Consider the following 19,435-nt stretch of genomic DNA (forward strand, 5'->3'; position numbering starts at 1 on the left):
AGCAGACAAAGTGTGATAGTGGTAGTAGTAAGGGACCCAAGCTGAAAAACAAATATGCAAGATCATCATAAATGCATAAGAAAGCAAGAAGGGATGGCAAGGAAACCAGGGTGGCTGACCTGCTGGTCAGACTGAGGCACAAGAAGGAAATGCACAGGCAGTGGAAGCAGGGACACATGGCCTGGGGAGAGCACAGGGATGCTGTCTGGGTGTGCAGGGATGGGATCAAGAAAGACAAGGCATGGATGGAACTGAGCTTGGCAAGGGATGCAAAGAATAACAAGAAGGGATTCTATATGTACATCGGCCAGAAAAGAAAGGCCTAGGAGACTGTACCCCCTCTGATAAATGAGAAGGGAGGACTGGTGACAATGGATATGGAGAAGACTGAAGTACCCAGCAACTTCTTTGCCTCAGCCTTCACTGCCAGTCAGGCTTCCCACATCTCTCACGTCCCTGAAACTCTGGGCAGGGGCTGGGGGAGCAAAGTGCCTCCCACTGTAAGTGAAGAGCAGCTTTGTGACCACCTGGTGAAACTGAACAGATACAAGCCTATAGGGCCTGATACCTTGCATCCCAGGGTCCTGAGGGAACTGGCTGATGGAGATGCCAAGTCTCTCGATCATAGCTGAAAAGTCCTGGCAGTCAGGTGAAGACACTGACAACTGGAAAAGGGGAAACATCACTCCCATTTTTAGAAGAGTAGAAAGGAAGACCTGGGGAACTAGAGGCCAATGAGTCTCAGCTCTGTGCCTGGGAAGATCATGGAACAGATCCTCCTGAAAGCAATGTCAAGGTACAGGCAAGACAAGGAGGTGATCTGAGAACATGGCTTCACCAAGGGCGAATTGTGCATGACTGATCTGGTGGCCTTCTATAGCAATGTGACTGCATTAGTTGACACGGGAAGATCGACCAATATCAACCTGGACTTCTGTAAGGTCTTTGACATGGTCCCACATGAAATCCTGATCTCCAAATTGGAGAGAGATGGATTTGAAAGGTGGACCATTCAGTAGACAAGGAATCAGCTTGATGGACACAGACGGAGAGTGGTGGTCAATGGCTCTATGTCCTGCTGGAGGCCGGTGATGAGTGGTGTCCCTAAAGGGTCTGTCTTGGGACCGGTGCTGTTTAGTACCTTTATCAACATTATAATGAGTGGGATCGAGTGTGCTCTCAGCAAGCTGAGTGGTGAAATGGATGTAACAGAAGAAAGAGATGCCATCCAAAGGAACCTGGAAAGGCTGGAGAAGTGAGCCCAAGTGATCCTTATGAGATTCAACAAGTCCAAGTGCAAGGTGCGCTGGTGACAGCGACATTGCCCCTGGGCTGGGGCAATTCCAGACATAAGTACAGACATGCTGAGAGCAGCCCTGCAGAGACAGACCTGGTGGTTCTGGTGGACAAAGAGCTCAGCATAAGCTGGCAATGTGCATTTGCAGCACAGATGGCCAACTGCATGCTGGGCTGCATCAACAGAGGAGTGGCCAGCAGGTGGAGGGAGGGGATTGTGCCCTTCTGCTCTTTTCTTGTGAGGCCCCACTTGGAGTCCTGCATCTGGGTCTGAGGTCCCCAGCACAAGGATGTGGAGCTGTTAAAGTGAGTCCAGAGGAGGGCCACAACGATGATCAGAGGGCTGGAGCACCTCCTATGAAGACAGGTTGAGAGAGCTGGGGCTGTTCAGCCTGAAGAAGAGAAGGCTTCAAGGAGACCTCATTGCAGCTTTTCATTACTTAAAGGGGGCTTATAAAAAAAGATGGAGAGTGACTTTTTGCTCAGGCAAATAATGATAGGACAAGAAGGAATGTTTTTAAACTGAAAGAGGAAAGATTTCGACTATAGATGTTAGGAGGAAATTCTTCTCACTCAGAGGGAGGTGAGGCAGTAGCACAGGCTGCCCAGAGAAGCTCTGGATGCCCCATCCCTGGAGGTGTTCAAGGCCAAGCTGGAGAAGGCCCAAAAACTGTAAGAAACTGGAAAAAAAAAAGTAACTGATGTTTTCACTGATTTGCAACAATTCACAGTATCTTTTCCAATACAGCCATGTAGCTCGTCCAGATGATCGATACTCAAAAGTAAGAATTAGGATAACAAACATTGTCCTCGTTTCAAAAGATACAGAAGTTCTGAAGTACAGACACTCAGAAGCTGTACAAATGTTTAGAATGGCTCTTATTTATTATGAGAAATAATAACCTGTCCAAGAGAAATCACCTGCCACTCAAAGAATGTGAATTCCCTTTACCAGGAGACAGAAGAAGCAAACTGCAAAGTTGACCAGTTTTGCTGCTGTTAAAAAAAATCATAAAATATGAATACCATAGTACCAGATGCTCAAAAAATCTCCTTCTTCCACATAAGGTTAAAAAACTATGCACATACAGAGTTCAGAGCTGTTTATTTCTCTTCACAGTGAAAATGAACACACTAATATTTCTGTTAATTTCAAATCAGATGATAGAAGAACTCTAGGTATTGAATTTACCCAAAAGCTAAAAACCAGCAAACATTTAAATGTAAAGACTTAGACTGTGCTTAAATGTTAGGAAATTTCAATTGTATTTTGGATATGAAATGCCCTATAAATCTTAAAAAAAAATTGTTATATGGCTTTTCTTCACACCTGAAATTTTCTTTCTCTACAAACCAAAGAATACATAAAGAAACTGTAGTGCTGGAAAAACGGTATTCCACAAGGAAGAAGGTTCATACAAACTTAATGAGCTTGCTGGAAACAAGTGAAATATGATTGAAGGTAACTGAGCTCTTTTTGAATCTTGTGAAATGGCTGAAAAACAGCAAAGGTACTGTTGGACAAGACAACTTTAAAAATACTACTACACCTTATGACCTATGAATTCCTTTCTGCCCCTGTACTGAGATTTGACTATTTACGTAGATGGCGCTTTGAGGTTGGGCTTTTATTTTTTTTCTATCTCCATAAGCATCAGCAACATTCACAGCTGCTTATTTTATGAGAACACTAGAAAACAAGTAATTATCTTGCTCTTTATTACTTTCGAATAAAGAACTGAATCTACCAAAATCTGTATTGTACAAGTACTCAAGTCGTGTATAATAGTCTAACAGATTGCAAAATTTAAATACAAATATTTCCTATATAGGGATTATATTCATCCGTACCTATATATGTCTGAGGGAGGAAAAACTGTTTCTCCACACACAAACCCCTCACAAAAACTTATCATCTCAGTCCTGTCCTATTACAGGAATCAGCCTTCAGTCCCTCAAACTCCTGCTGACTTCATTTCACCTTGATGATCTCACAACCAGACAAATTATTTCTACATAGATAAGTAAGTAAACCTTCAGAAGCATTCTTCAATACCTGTGTGATAAGCTTTTTTTTTTTTTAAATCAAGAAATGAAATAAAATTTTGAAACTTCAAATGCAACATGCTTGGAAAAGATGTTTAGCTCACTAAATTCAGTTATCTGTACTGTATCATTGCCTAACTCCAAACTGGACTGGAGATTCAGCCAAAGACAAACCTGTGTTCTAATCAGTGGACTCTTACAATGGAGATTACAAGCTGGATGAGACAAGATTTGGCATTTTCATTCATGTCTTATCTTTTAATTAACCTGGAGAAAGAAGTTGATCTGATAAAAGCCCTGTCATCATGAACACACTTCCACTAATAATGAAGGATAAAATATTGAGTTCTGGAAGTCTAAAATTTGGCACTGTTTAAACTATTGAGTTATGAATCCAGAGCAGTCTTCCAAAAACACTGCAAGTTATATACAACATCTGCTTTAGGGCCTGATAACAAAAGGCTGATTTGCACAGATTGTGTTGCAGATCAAACTCTGCTTCTTAACACAAGTTGTTATAAAAAACACCCAAGTCATAAACATGAGTCACATTATAAAAATATTTGTCACATACAAAGTTAATAAAAATCTCAAAAACATTTCATAAAGAAATTGACTTTCAAATATTTCATATTGTACATATAACCACCAAAGTAAGAGTTTTTCTGCTTCAAATACAGACACAAAAGTCAACATACCTGCCATTAATTCAGTGCCAGCTAAACACAGGGAAGCAGCAATCATGTAAGACAAGCTGTTTGCCTATACACTACAATACTGCATCACATTACTTACATCATAGAAAAGCTTCCTATCTGCAGCGAGCCGTTTGGATGCCAGAGTCTTTGTAACATGATAAAAGGTAAGTAATGCTCTGTGTTGTCGAAGATCATCTTGGACTTTCACAGATTCCAGAAGAGTGGGTATCAGTTCTGGCCATTGCCTCGGGCAGTCCACCCTGGCAACTTTAGCTATTAGCACAGAGATCTGAGTTGCTATCTGAAAAAAAAAAAAAAAAGAAAAACAATAAATAAATACAGGTACCACAATGTCAAAAATCATTTAGAAAACAGACACTGCAGAATTCAACAGCCAAATAAAACCTGAATTAAAAATAAGTTAGTACAGATTGACAGAGTTTGTGTTGTTTTCTTCCCCTTAAGCTATTTCAAAGTTTGCAGAACACAAATAAAGTGGAAGAAAACTGTACTTCAATTTTATGATTAAATATTACATAAAATGTTGAGCTCACTAAACTGTTTAAATTTTACATAAAGATCACTGAAGTCATTTGTTATAGAAATCATGTTAATGAAGAATCAGATACTTGGGAAACACTTTTTAGTTAATCATCTTTTCTACCACTTCCTACCAAAAAAAATATACCATAGAATTCTGAATACCAATCACCCTTATTTCTGCTATCCCTGGGTGCGATTTTTAACTTTTAGACAGAGACTTTCCTTCCCTCCAGCTACTGGCACCTAGTCCTGCGACCAACAGTCCCATCCAAATAGCTCTCACCTGCTCCAGATCCTCATAGCACAGGCCAGGGACACCTGCACCCTCCAACTTCAGTTGCTAGCACCAAACACACCAGTTTCACTATTAGCTGGTACCTATCCCTTGCAGTGCACACATGCAAGAGAGTGAGATTACACCAAAAGATATCCAAGAAGGGATTTAACCTGAAGATAGGACAGACTGTAGAGATCAGGCACAGCACTTGTTCAGACAAGGGTATTGACCAGCTGTGGTTTACAGGGCTGGCCCCTCCTATACACCTTCCTGCCTATTCCCCACTTTACTTCTCCCCCTAAACATTTCTTAATAAACTTTGCGTAGTTTCACATACTCTCATCCCAAATAACCCCAAACCTCATGATGTTGTTCTTTCCCAGTTCTAATCCCTTACAAAGTCCAGGTTGATTCTCTTCAGAGCCATGCCTGGAGTTCCTTAATTGCCCACCAGTTAGTGGCAGCAGACTCTTAGTGTGTGGCATTGTCTGTCAGCCCTCATCAATCAGGCTCTGTCTGTTATCTCCTTCACACTGAAAAGGCCCTTCATCAGATAACCTTAATGAAGCCGTTGTTCCCACCCTTACAACCACCACCACACTAGCAGTTACCTTCTGATGTTATCAAAGGTAGTTCCAGCAACTTAAGGGCATAAGAGGTAACAACCATGCCCTCCTTCCTTTACCGCTTCCTTAGCTGTTAAATACGAAGTCTGACCACCTCCACAAAACTCTCTACAATATTCACTGCTGCCTGCTTGATAAGGGAGCTTTCTTCAGAAAGCTGATGTCAAAGTTTGCAAAGAAGAACCAGGAGGTTTATTTACTCTTGGATCAAGTGATGTTGATTGCCAGGAGGGAGCAAATAAACTCTTTTCCAGATATAACACAAGGAACTTCTACAGGGACGCTAAGAGTACTTTTGTCTTGAGGTATTGGCTATTTAAGTAGAAAAAAATCTAATGTCAGATTTCAATGAGCATTTTATTTCACTGTTCCTTCTATATGGTAAATATCATCAGAGGGCATGGAAATTATGCTCCCATCATATGTTCTGTTTTTCTTCTCCCCCTCACCTGGAAGTCAGAGGAAGTCATCATAATACCATGTCTAATTCTTATATTTTGAGGTACTTTTTTGTTGTTTTTGTTTTCATTTTTATACATAAAATGGTTATAATTTTCCTGCTTTTAATGATGCAGAAAGCACAAGGAACTGTTATGAAGTATCTGTGACTAAAAAAATGGCACTCATGAAGAACACAAGATACCAAATTTCAGGCTTATCAGAGTGGGGACTAAATGAACATTGCCTCTGAAAGGAAACATCAAGATGCCTATAGAACAGTTTGGGTGATAGGGAAGAACGGGAAATGGACTGAAATACCTTCCTACAACTGCCAACTATGCACGCCCCAAGAACCTTAACATCAAAGCATGTTAGCAAACAATGTGCAGGATACATAGCACAAAATTCTGTGTGGTTTATCTGTGGTTCATGAACCATGCTGCATGCTTTGAATAAGCATCAATAAAGTCTCTATAAATACATTTCAATATATCAACAACTGTCTGGGCAAACACTCAGGATCACAATGCTGGCACAAAATAAACCCCTCCGCATCTTGAATCCCGACATTGTCATACAGACAGATAAATACATAAATCCATATTCTTATAAATGTCAGTTTAAAAGGTTCAAGTCTCCGCATCCAACTACAGTCTTAAATTGCCTAACTGTTCATCAGCAGTAGAATTTGCAACTGTAAGATATACTACTCTGTTTGCAGATAAACTGACTAAATACTAATGGGAGAACTTATTGATAAAGTTGCAATTTTTTAGATACAATGCATTTAACATTTTTTAGAAACATGAATATCATGCAGTCACTTTAAAATGAAATATATGCTAAACTCTGCGCTACCTAGCAATTGCATAAATGATGCACACATAATGGTCCAGCATGAAACACTTCATAGTTTGTTTTGGTTGAAAAATAAGTAATATTTGGTCATACTTTTACACTGAAATGGTATTTACATGAAAAATTAACAATTCCTATGCCTACTGGCATTTAAAAAATATATTTGAAATAAAAACTAAATTCTACTCAAAATCATCACTGCACAAGTGACTTCTACAAAGCATAAATTACCCTTTGATATATTGCTGTAATCCTATAAATAGCAGTAATCCCATGAAGGAATTTAAGAGAAGCTAAAAACTGAACTGTTTGCAGAATGAAAGCTTGTTTCCTATACCTTTTCTGTTTAAGTTTTACCTTTTGCAGATCATATCTATGTTTTGTCTTCCAAATTCTTTAAAACATAACTTAAAATATTAGCTAATAACTTCCTTTCAGAATGTCAATCTGTGAGCAAGAATGCTGTAGTAGAAGGAAGACTGATTCATCTATGCCTATTTTGAACCCTTAGCATTAGCTCTTAACTCAATTTAACAATAAATCCTTATTCTAATCCAAACAGTAGCTTAATATTAGTCACTTTAAATTATGTAAGACAAGACACCATCATACTGAATCTTTATCATGCTTATTTAAATTAATTAATGCTGTGATTAGACATGTGACAGCAATACTGCTTAGGCAGGTTTATGCAGCAGCTTTTTCAACAGCTCATTCCTGCTACACCAACGCCACCACACTTCCGTGTATGGCTATACTGGGAGGCAGATCAAACGGAGAGAACAGATACATCTGTAAAAAGTAAGGCACAAAGGAGCAGGAGTAGGGAGAGGGTTATTTTTGAGCTACACCCATTCCCTGAATCATTTCACCAAGCAGCTGCATAACAGTAAGGGGCAACATGACCTGTCACTGCAACAAAGAACAAACTAAACAAAAAAGCAAAACAAAACAAGAAAGAGACCACATTGAATTATCATATATAGAAAAACATTCTGAGAGGCAACACATAAATTGCAACTTGTCAACTTCATTATTATTCTCGTACACTTTGTAAATAAAGAAACCAAATTATACACCAATACAAGCATTTGCTAGGACAGTAATAATGAGTCATTCACCACCAACCTGGTTCACTGGCTCATTAAAGTTGGCAATAAGTCCAGCACGCAACGTAGTTTTTTCTTCTTCAGAAAGAGCACTGTAAGAATACAATTATTAGAATATCATTTCATTTTCAACAAAACCCAACTACTAGTTTATACTTAGAATTACTTTGTCACTATTAATGGACACAGAAGCTGATCATTATTCAGTCAAATTCAGTTACACAAATGCTAAAGATTACTTTTAAACACCATGTTCTTGAAACTCATGTATTTCAGCTTGATAAACTATCAAGAGCACATCCACTGTAATTCTGCTATCTCAAGGTATTTGAAAAGAGAGGGAACAGTGAAACAACCAAGTACTTATGAAGCCCTTTGAAATCAGGTTTTATTGTGACCTCTGCAAACCCAAGAAGCAAAAGACAAAGTTCACACATACAGTAGGGTACACAGCTATATTAAGGAAAAAAGCTATATAAAGTATGAACTGGTTGTTATTAAAGAGTTATTATACAGTTATTACTATGACAATTATGACTGCAGCATGACCTGGCCCATATACGCTAGTGGATCAGGACAAAAAGGTGCTAAGAATAAGGCAATCAGATACAAAAGCAATAATCCTTTTCAACTTACTGAACTAAGAAAGTACTAAAGGAAGAAAGTTATATTGCTTACAAAGGGTGGACAAGTAACCAGGAAGGAACACAGAGACATTGTCTGAGCAGCCAGGGGTCAAGTTAGGACAGTTAAAGCCCAGGTAGAATTGAATATGGCCAGGGAGGTCAAGGGCAACAAGAAGGACTTCTACAAGTACATCACTGATAAAAGGAAGGCTAGGGAAAACATGGGTGCTCTCAAGAAGGAAACGGGAGACCTGGTTACACGTGAAATGAGGAAGGCTGAGGTACTCAATGACTTTTTTGCCTCAATCTGCACCAGGAAGTGCTCTAGGCACAACACCCAAGTCACAGAAGGCAAAGGAAGGGACAGGGAGAATGAGGTGCACAAGTTCATGGGACCTGATGAAATGTAACCAAAGGACCTAAAGGAACCCGTGGATGAAGTTGCTAAGCCACTCTCAATCACGTTTGAGAAGTCGTGGCAGTCCAGTGTAGTTCCCACCGATTGGAAGAGGGAAAACGTAATGCCTTTTTTTTTTTTTTAAGGGAAAAAAAGACAACCCAGGGAACTAGAGGCCAGTCAGTCTCACCCCTATGCCAGGCAACATCATGGAACACATCCCCCTGCAAACTACACTAAGGCACATGGAAAATAAGGAGGTGACTGGTGACAGCCACCATAGCTTCACTAAGGGCACATGTGCCTGACACATTTGCTGGCCTTCTACAATGGGGGTACAGCTTTGGTAGATAGGGGAAGAGCAACTGACATCCTCTGCCTGGACTCATGCAAAGCATTTGACACTGTCCCACACAACATCCTTGTCTCCAAATTGGATTTGACAGATGGACCACTCCAAGAAGGAATTGGCTGGGTGGCCGCATTCAAAAAGTTGCAGTGAATGGTTCAGTGTCCAGGTGGAGACCAGTGACGAGTGGTGTTCCTCAGGGGTCAGTATTGGGACTGGTCTTATTTAACATCTTTGTCAGCAACATTGACTTGATTAGGATTGAGTGCACCCTCACCAAGTTTTACAATGGCACCAAGCTATGTGGTGCAGTTGATCTGATGCCAGATACAGATGCCATACAGAGGAACCTTGACAGGTTTGAGAAGTGGGACTGTGTGAACCTCGTGTAGTTCAACAACACTGAGTATGAAGTCTTGCACCTGGAAAACTACAGGCCCATCAACCTCACCTCTGTGCCAGGCAACATCATGAAGCACATCCTCCTGCAAACTATGCTAAGGCACATGGTAAATAAGGAGCTGATGGAAAAGGAGGTGACCCTCCTAGAAAGTATGCTAAGGCTTGAGAGGTGGGCCCATATGAACCTCATGCAGTTCAAGGCCTGCATGCAGCAACCTCATGCAACTACAAGGCCAAGTGCAAAATCCTGCAACTCTGCCAGGGCAACCCTAAGCATGGGCTAGGCAGAGAATGGATTGAGAGCAGCCCTCAGGGGAAGGACCTGGGGGTTTTGCTTAATGAGAAGCTAAACATGAGCTGACAATGTGTGTTTGCAGCCCAGGATAGAGATGGCTTTCTGTGCTGCATCAAAACTGTGGCTAGCAGGATGAGGGAGGTGATTCTCCCCCTCTGCTCTGCTCTTGTGAGACCCCACCTGGAGTGCTGCATTCAGCTCTGGGGCCCCAAACATGAGAAGGACGTGGAGCTGTTGGAGCAAGCCCAGAGGAAGGCCACAAAGACGATCAAGGGGCTGGAGCACCACTCCAGTGAGGGGCCCCTCACTACAAGAAGGACATGGAGGTGCTCAAGCGAGTCCAGAGAAGGGCAACGAAGCTGGTGAGGGGTCTGGAGAACAAGTCTTACGAGGAGCGGCTGGGGGAGCTGGGATTGTTCAGCCTGGAGAAGAGGAGGCTCAGGGGCGACCTTATCGAACCCTACAGGTACCTTAAAGGAGGCTGGTCTGTTCTCCCACGTGCCTGGTGACAGGATGAGGGGGAATTGGCTAAAGCTGCGCCAGGGGAGGTTTAGGTTAGGTATTATGAAGAACTTCTTTACTGAAAGGGTTGTTAGGCATTGTAATGGGCTACCCAGGGAAGTGGTTGATTCACCATCCCTGGAGGTCTTTAAGAGACGTTTAGATGTAGAGCTTAGTGATATGGTTTAGTGGAGGACTTGTTAGTGTTAGGTCAGAGGTTGGACTCGGTGATCTTGGAGGTCTCTTCCAACCTAGATGATTCTGTGATAGGCTGAGCGAGTTGGGGGTGTTCAGCCTGGAGAAGAGAAGGCTCCAGGGACACCTTAAAGCAGCCTTCCAGTACCTAAAGGGGGCCTACAGGAATGTTGAAAATGTACTTCTTACAAGGGCATGTAGTGACAGGACAAGCAGTAACAGCTCCAAACTTGAATAGGGTAGATTTAGATCATACATTGGGAAGAAATTTTTTACTATGAACATGGTGAAGCACTTGCACAAGTTGCCCAGAGAAGGTGTGGATGCCCCATCCCTGCAAGTGTTCAAAGACAGGCTGGATGGGGCTCTGGGCAACCTGGTCTGGTGGGAGGCATCCCTGTCCATGGCAGGGGGTTGGAACTGGGTTGTCTTTAAGGTCCCTTCCAACCCAAACCATTCTGTGACTCTATGATTCTACAAAATGCAAGGAAGACAAGTAAGAAGGACAAACTGTAAGCCATAAAGGTCAATTTTCATTCAAGTAAAGCTTTAAGCTACCTTTATACTTCTTTAAGTGACCTCTTTATCAGTTTATGAGTTCATGTTACAAAATATCGTATCACTCCCCTACTGCTTTGGGCTTCATATGAGCCACATAACTCCTTTTAATTTCTGGACAGGAAAAACTGCTTTCCGAAATGCCTTGTTGGTATTTGATTATATAGTCAGGAAAAATAAATGCTCTTTTATTTACTGATGATAGCTAGAAATCTGTTTCTTGCATACATCAATCAAGGTTATTTAGGAAAATTTTACCTCGCATCACAATGATTTAGATGCATGCATTCAATTATCACATCTCAAATGAAGTCTAGTAGCTAGAATCAGAGATTAAACACACTAACACTACCACTTCCTGTTGTCTGATCTCAGTTGCCAGTCTATGATACTAACCCACACTTTCTACACAGCAAGATTTAAAATTATACCTAAAGCTCCCTAAAACAAAACTAATCTACACTAATCTAGGCAAGTATTAAATATTCATCTCAAAATACAAAAAAGTAGTATTTACCCTAAGATCAAACATTCGCAGCAATTCTGTTATTTTTACTTTTTACCCTCCTTTGCACAAATATGTACTATTTCCCAAATCAAAGACATATCACTAAGTATTGTACACAAGGGTGGGCCATTCATTGTTTCATTGGTGACTTATAACTGCATAATAAGCCTTATTTTCAAAAGTAATTTGAAAGAAAAAAAGGAAAAAAGGACTCATGAGGATGAACTCCTCAAATACAAAAGCTTATGACAAGCAAAGCTGGCAAATACTAAGTATAAGAATTTAAGAAACTAATTAGGATTCAAGTGGTATAGCGCATTTTTATGTGATTTGTACAAGTAAAGTAGTCTCAGGCCGCTCACAGGAGGATGGAAGAATTTACCATTTAGCTAATCCAACAGTGACATCTGCTGGACACTGGAACCCCAGCTACATATTCACCTACTGCAGAGTTGAGACATAACGGCTGAAAACCATCTTCATCCTTTATTATATTGCAAGAAAAACCCACAACTCCATAGTGAAGTTGTAGGCAAACCAGAAATTAGGAAGAATGCATGTTATTCAACAAACTGTTTCACCTCAGCGCTGAATCACAAACAAAAAATTAAGATCTTCTGCAGAACAATTTTAAACTCTATGTTGTACTCTTCCACAGTTTGCAGTTTCAAAGTTTTTGATCTTTTTCCAACTAGTTCATAAACCAGAAATATGAATCTGAAGATACTTATAATTAGTGTTAAAACAAAAATATTACACAAGTTGCTACCACAGTAATCAAATCAAAGAATTAAGTCCACAGAAGACAGGAATTAATATAAATTCTCTGTGAAATCAAAAGTATTTTCAGGAAAATGAACTCTTAATACCATTCAGATTAAAGAATTCTTTTCTAAAGAAGCCAAAAATGTGCAAAATTGTAAAATGAGGAAGCTGGTAACACTTCCAAAAGATAGACAAAATTGTGCCTGAAAACAGGCCATTACAATCCTAGACTCCTTCCTGCAGCAATCTGGAAAACTGCCTGAGAAAAATAGGCGAAAGGACATTCAAATGCCCATCTCTAAATATACTCTCACCCAAAAATGCTGATTTTAGTTTAAGGCAGGTAAAGAATGAGTAGCATGAGTAGGATAAATAGCAGTGGTGAATGTGTGCTAAAAGCAAAATATTTCAGAAGGTTCACTTTCTTTTAAAAAAATAGTTTGTATTCACCCTTCTGTAACTGTGTATTTTATTACAATAAAACACTCAACCACTGTACTCTCCAAAGAATTCATGATCTCAACTTAATATATATTTTCCTGCCTTGTAGTACTAGCAGTTGTGAAACCACAAATGCAGAGAAGTAGGGTAAAACTAGTCCTGCTATATTGAAAGAAAACTAACTTCAGTACACTTGTACAACAGAGGCATTTTACTGGTTGTGAAAGTTTAGAGATTCAAGATTCTCCACAAGTATATAAATATTCAAGACTAGCAGTCTAAAAGAATCCTTCTTTAGCTGTTTTACTAATGAATTAAAGCTACATGAAGAGGTCATTTATCTGCAAGAACTCTTTCAGTTCTCACAGTTCTTCAATCTACGCACCAAATTTCAAATTTGGCAAATGGCCGAAGTGTCAATAGTACAATTTTTTCAACCAAACAGTCTAGAAAGATCAGAGCAAGCTTCGACGTACTACCATGTATGGACAAGTGACAGCTGCTGATCTGAGAGATGAAGTGAAAGATGAGAATTATACAAGGACAAAAGAAAAAATGCAACCTGTTGAATGTAACCTCCAAAAATCATGGTATCCAAAACACAACTGTTTCAAAGAACGACTGAGGAACTGCCACTAAGAACAGTATTTCTCAAAATGATTTCAACATATTCAACAAAAAGAAAACTGATCTGTGTTAGCACAAAATACTGGCAAGATGTCCCACAGAAGAAATTGAGAAAGACAATTAGAATAGGGTTAAAAATGGGCAGTATGAAAATCTAACATGGATTTACTCCATGCAATCTTTAATAGTAACCAGTGATTTTATTTTTTTTTTATTACATTACATTTGCAACAGTAAAAGCATGTTGAAAGACTGTTACTCATTTTTTACCTCACACTAAAAAGACTGCAGTCATTACTTCTGCAGGAAATTAATCACTGACTTTTACGCCAGTGCTACTAATATCTATCCAAAAAAAATAACACATTGGAACAATGTATTTTAACTGGTTTGACTAATACTTGTTAAGTAAGCAGCAGTAATGTAAACAGCATTATCTTGTAATTTTAACCATGCCCAAGACAGTATTTTCCTCTCAAAAAAGAGAATCTGCTTGCATACGTTTTTCAATCATATACTAATCCACCTATGCAAAAGTTCCAGTGCTTCACGTAATAATGGAATACCACACTATTTGAAATGCCCTGTAGGTACAGAATTTCACTACTTTTCCCTCTTACTGACACATAAACTTGGTGGGTCTTCAAAAAAGCTTACAGTACAAGGCAAACTACACTAAACTACCTCACAAAACATTATGGAAACCATGCCATACTTTCTGAGTTTTAGTTTTTCTTTTTAGTTTACAGTTATACTCCATAAAAACTGGACCTGAAATTCCAGTTTACACCCTACACAACCTGACACTGATGTTCCACCTATCGATATCATTAGCATCTAAAAGCCAGACGTAACAATTCCAGGTCTGTCATAGCTCCTGTAAAACTAAGGAAAATTGAAACCGTTTTTTAAATTACATCTACTTTTAAAGGAAAAAGAAAATAACTCACACACAGAGCAGTGACAAGTATATAGCTCTGTAGTTACCACAAATTATAATGGCATTCTTAACTTTTAAGTAAATGCTCACGAATACTGGCTAGATTTTTAGTTTCTTTGGAGAACTTTTTATCATGCATTATCAGAACAACAAAAAAGAGGACCAGAACTTTCTATCATGACAGCTATTGCCTCTTTCTCATATAAAAGGAACAAGGGGAAATGGCATCAAACTAAAAAAGGGTAGATTTAGATAAGACATCAGGAAAAAGTTCTTTACTCAGAGGGTGGTGAGGCACTGGCACAGGTTGTGCAGAGGAGCTGTGGATGTCCCATCCCTAGAAGTGCTCAAGGCCAGGCTGGATGGGGCTCTGGGCAACCTGGCCTAGTGGGAAGTGTCCCTGCCCAAGGCAAGGTGGTTGGAACCCAAACCATTCTATGATTCTATATATTCGATAAGAATTCTGAATTAATGTGTCTCAAATAACCTCTCCAAGAAGCCTCCTACCTGTCACATCTAATAATCTATCTAGGTCATAACTTCATAAAACTTACGTCGCTTCAAAATCTGGCATCTATGAAATAAAACTCGTAACTCAGTTTGAGAGTAAAAATATGAACAGTTCACAGATTCACAGATTTCTCTAGGTTGGAAGAGACCTCAAGATCATCGAGTCCAACCTCCGACCTAACACTAAGTACTCCACTAAACCATATCCCTAAGCTCTACATCTAAACGTCTTTTAAAGACCTCCAGGGATGGTGACTCCACCACCTCCCTGGGCAGCCCGTTCCAATGCTTAATAACCCTTTCGGTAAAGAAGTACTTCCTAACATCCAACCTAAAACTCCCCTGTCGCAACTTTAGCCCATTCCCCCTCGTCCTGTCACTAGGCACGTGGGAGAATAGACCAACCCCCACCTCTCTACAGCCTCCTTTCAGGTAACTGTAGAGAGCGATGAGGTCGCCCCTGAGCCTCCTCTTCTCCAGGCTGAACAAGCCCAGCTCCCTCAGCCGCTCCTCGTAAGACTTGTTCTCCAGACCCCTCACAAGCTTGGTCACCCTTCTCTGGACTCGCTCGAGCACGTCCATGTCCTTCCTGTAGCGAGGGGCCCAGAACTGAACACAGTACTCGAGGTGCGGCCTCACCAGAGCCGAGTACAGGGGCACAATCACTTCCCTCGACCTGCTGGCCACACTGTTTCTTATACAGGCCAGGATGCCGTTGGCCTTCTTGGCCACCTGAGCACACTGCTGGCTCATATTCAGCCGACTATCCACCAATACTCCCAGGTCCTTCTCGGCCAGGCAGCTTTCCAGCCACTCATCTCCCAGCCTGTAGCTCTGCTTGGGGTTGTTGCAGCCCAGGTGCAGGACCCGGCACTTGGCCTTGTTGAACTTCATGCAGTTGACCTCAGCCCATCGCTCCAGCCTATCCAGATCCTCCTGCAGAGCCTTCCTGCCCTCGAGCAGATCGACACACGCACTTAGCTTGGTGTCATCTGCAAACTTACTGAGGGTGCACTGGACGCCCTCATCCAGATCATCAATAAAGATATTAAAGAGGACCGGCCCCAGTACCGAGCCCTGGGGGACTCCACTAGTGACCGGCCTCCAACCAGATTTGACTCCATTCACCACAACTCTCTGGGCCCGGCCATCCAGCCAGTTTCTAACCCAGCGAAGCGTACGCCAGTCCAAGCCCCGAGCAGCCAGTTTCTTGAGGAGAATGTTGTGGGGAACGGTGTCAAAAGCCTTACTGAGGTCAAGGTAGACCACGTCCACAGCCTTCCCCTCATCCACCAAGCGCGTCACTTGGTCATAGAAGGAGATCAGGTTCGTCAAGCAGGACCTGCCTTTCATAAACCCATGCTGACTGGGCCTGATCGCCTGCTTGCCCTGCAAGTGCCGCGTGATGACCCTCAAGATAATCTGCTCCATGAGCTTCCCCGGCACTGAGGTCAAACTGACAGGCCTATAGTTCCCCGGGTCTGCCCTCCGGCCCTTCTTATAGATGGGCGTCACATTGGCTAGCCGCCAGTCAACCGGGACCTCCCCCGATAGCCAGGACTGCCGATAAATGATGGAAAGCGGCTCGGCCAGCTCCTCCGCCAGTTCTCTCAGTACCCTTGGGTGGATCCCATCCAGCCCCATCGACTTGCGCACATCCAAGCTCCGTAGCAGGTCGCCAACCATTTCCTCATGGATAGCGAAGGCCACATCCTGCTCCCCATCCCCTTCCACCAGCTCAGGGCACTGGGTGTCCGGAGAACAACCGGTATTGCCGCTAAAGACTGAGGCAAAGGCGGCATTAAGCACCTCAGCCTTTTCCTCATCCTTAGTAACTAGGTTTCCCCTCGCATCCAGTAAAGGATGGAGATTCTCCCTAGTCCTCCGTTTCGCGTTGATGTATTTGTAAAAGGATTTTTTGTTGTCTTTAACGGCAGTAGCCAGATTGAGCTCCAGATGAGCTTTGGCCTTTCTAATTTTCTCCCTGCACAGCCTCGCTACATCCTTGTAGTCCTCCTCAGTGGCCCGCCCTTTTTTCCAAAGATTATAAACCCTCTTTTTTCTGCTAAGCTCCAGCCGCAACTCTCTGTTGAGCCAGGCCGGTCTTCTTCCACGCCGGCTCATCTTTGGGCACGTGGGGACGGACCGCTCCTGTGCCATCACGATTTCCTTCTTGAGGAGCGCCCAGCCTTCCTGGACTCCTCTGCCCTTCAGAACCGCCTCCCAAGGGACTCGGCCAACCAGCGTCCTGAGCAGCTCAAAGTCAGCCCTCCGGAAGTCCAAGACAGCAGTTTTACTGGTCCCCTTCCTGGCCTCGCCAAGAATAGAGAACTCTACCATTTCATGGTCACTCTGCCCCAGACAGCTTCCGACCACCACATCTCCCACCAGTCCTTCTCTGTTTGTGAAGAGAAGGTCTAGCGGGGCACCACCCCTGGTAGGTTCACTGACCAGCTGCGTCAGGAAGCTATCTCCCACGCTCTCCAGAAACCTCCTAGACTGCTTTCTCTGTGCCGTGTTGTGTTTCCAGGATATGTCCGGGAAGTTGAAGTCCCCCACGAGGACAAGCGCCGACGATTTTGCAACTTCTGTCAGTTGCCTATAAAACTCCTCATCCGTCTCCTCATCCTGGTTCGGCGGTCTATAACAGACCCCCACCAGGATGCTAGCCTTGCCGGCCTTCCCGCGGATCCTAACCCACAGGGATTCAACCTTATCATTCCCAGCCTGGAGTTCCACAACATCAAAAGATTCTCTAATGTAGAGAGCCACGCCACCACCCCCTCTGTTCTGCCTGTCCCTCCTGAAGAGCCGATAGCCAGGCATTGCAGCACTCCAGTTGTGGGAGCGGTCCCACCACGTCTCCGTGATGGCAACCAAGTCGTAGCCTGCCTGCTGCACAATGGCTTCCAGCTCCTCCTGTTTGTTACCCATGCTGCGTGCATTAGTGTAGATGCACTTCAGCTGGGCCATCGCCTTCTTCCCCGGCCTAGCCATTGTTTCCCCCGGCACAGCTCCAACAAGCCTTGTTTGAGCCCCGTCCCCCTTCTTACCTAGTTTAAAGCTCTCTCTATGAGCCCTCTCTATGAGTTGTAAGAAGTAATATGAACACAGACTGATTCATTAATGATCCCCAATATTGAGATGTTCTATCAATTCCACCGTCAATTCCAAAGCTGCTGCTATCAGCCAAGAAACATACTGTTTCCAGTTGGCTAAGTGTAACAAAACCTATTGTAAGTTAAGTGCAAGAAAACTAGAACTTACTGTGGCGCAACTCGTCTCCAATAGCGATCAATTCCATTTTTAAAGTACAGCACAGCTAACCATCTGACATTCACATCCAGGGTATGATTTGTGAAGATGTTCTGTTTAAAAAAATAAGTTAAAAGTTATTCAGCATGACACTCACAGGATAGAAGTTGTATAAACATATGCACTGGCATATGTATAAATACACCTACCTCTGTATATACAGTTGTATATAACCAAAATGCACAGTCAGCATTTGACAGGCAAGTGAAATAACATGTTAAAAACTACTTTTAAAAGATCACAGAAGTGCTTAGCACTAGGTCTAATAATTTACAAAAAATAAGACCAATATATAGTGTAAAGATAATTCTAATCTTGTCTGGCTGAGCAGGGAATATAACAGCAATAACTACTAGCATCAACCAGTTATTACATTTTTTTTTTTTAACAAAACAGATGGATTCTGGCTGCAGGAAAAACAGTATTCTGTATCACACAGATTTCCAAAATCTTTCAAGAAATTTCTTCATTATCTTGACCCACGCAAAGAACCTTCCTCACTACCAATATGGTAGACAGGAAAACAGTGACCTGCTAGGAGAGCAACTCTCAAACTTGCCTATGCTTATTCTTGAAAATTAGCTTCTGCTGCTAGAGATATGTAGGTATCTGTGTATATACTTATATATACACATATATTCACAAACACAATACATACATATACACACAAATGCATATACACACATACAGGTATTATTTTATATGGTGCCGTTGTAAAATTAACCAACTGGGAAAAGCTGAAATAAATGATGGCTATTGAAACTTAATACAGGTACTACTCTGGATAGCAGCTCTCCTGCTGCTTTACAGCTGTGTCCACCATCCCCTTAAGAAAAGGGTGACTACACTAGATGGTTTCGTCTTGAGGGTGAGAGACATTACTCTTCTTTGGGGAATAAACTGGCATAAGCTCAGTGGTCTTATTTTATAGTGCACTTGAATTAGTTAGCTTCAGAACTCTACTAAAACACAAGGTTTCAGGTTAGAAGATTCTGCTACAATTGGATGCCAGGTTTGATGCAATTAAAAATACACTCTTCAAAGAGCTGAGGACTATAGAAACCTAAGATCATCAAGCAACACACCAAAAAAGCCACAAACCCCAATCACTA

General features: G+C 41.8%; 1 protein-coding gene across 7 annotated transcripts in view; it reads right to left on the reverse strand.

Annotated features, from left to right (window-relative positions):
* Window positions 1-19,435, reverse strand: part of IPO11 (importin 11) — a 108,949-nt gene that overhangs the window by 78,707 nt on the left and 10,807 nt on the right. For all 7 annotated transcript variants that reach the window (XM_083817378.1, XM_083817379.1, XM_083817381.1 and 4 more), the window contains 3 exons: window positions 18,276-18,376; window positions 7,914-7,986; window positions 4,138-4,341 (listed from right to left, as the gene is read on the reverse strand). In XM_083817378.1, the coding sequence (XP_083673504.1) occupies window positions 4,138-4,341; window positions 7,914-7,986; window positions 18,276-18,376 (378 nt within the window). The remainder of the gene's footprint in view (window positions 1-4,137; window positions 4,342-7,913; window positions 7,987-18,275; window positions 18,377-19,435) is intronic.

This window comes from Anser anser, assembly GCF_964211835.1.
Source record: "Anser anser genome assembly, chromosome: Z".
In the NCBI taxonomy this organism is placed as follows: Eukaryota; Metazoa; Chordata; class Aves; order Anseriformes; family Anatidae; genus Anser; species Anser anser.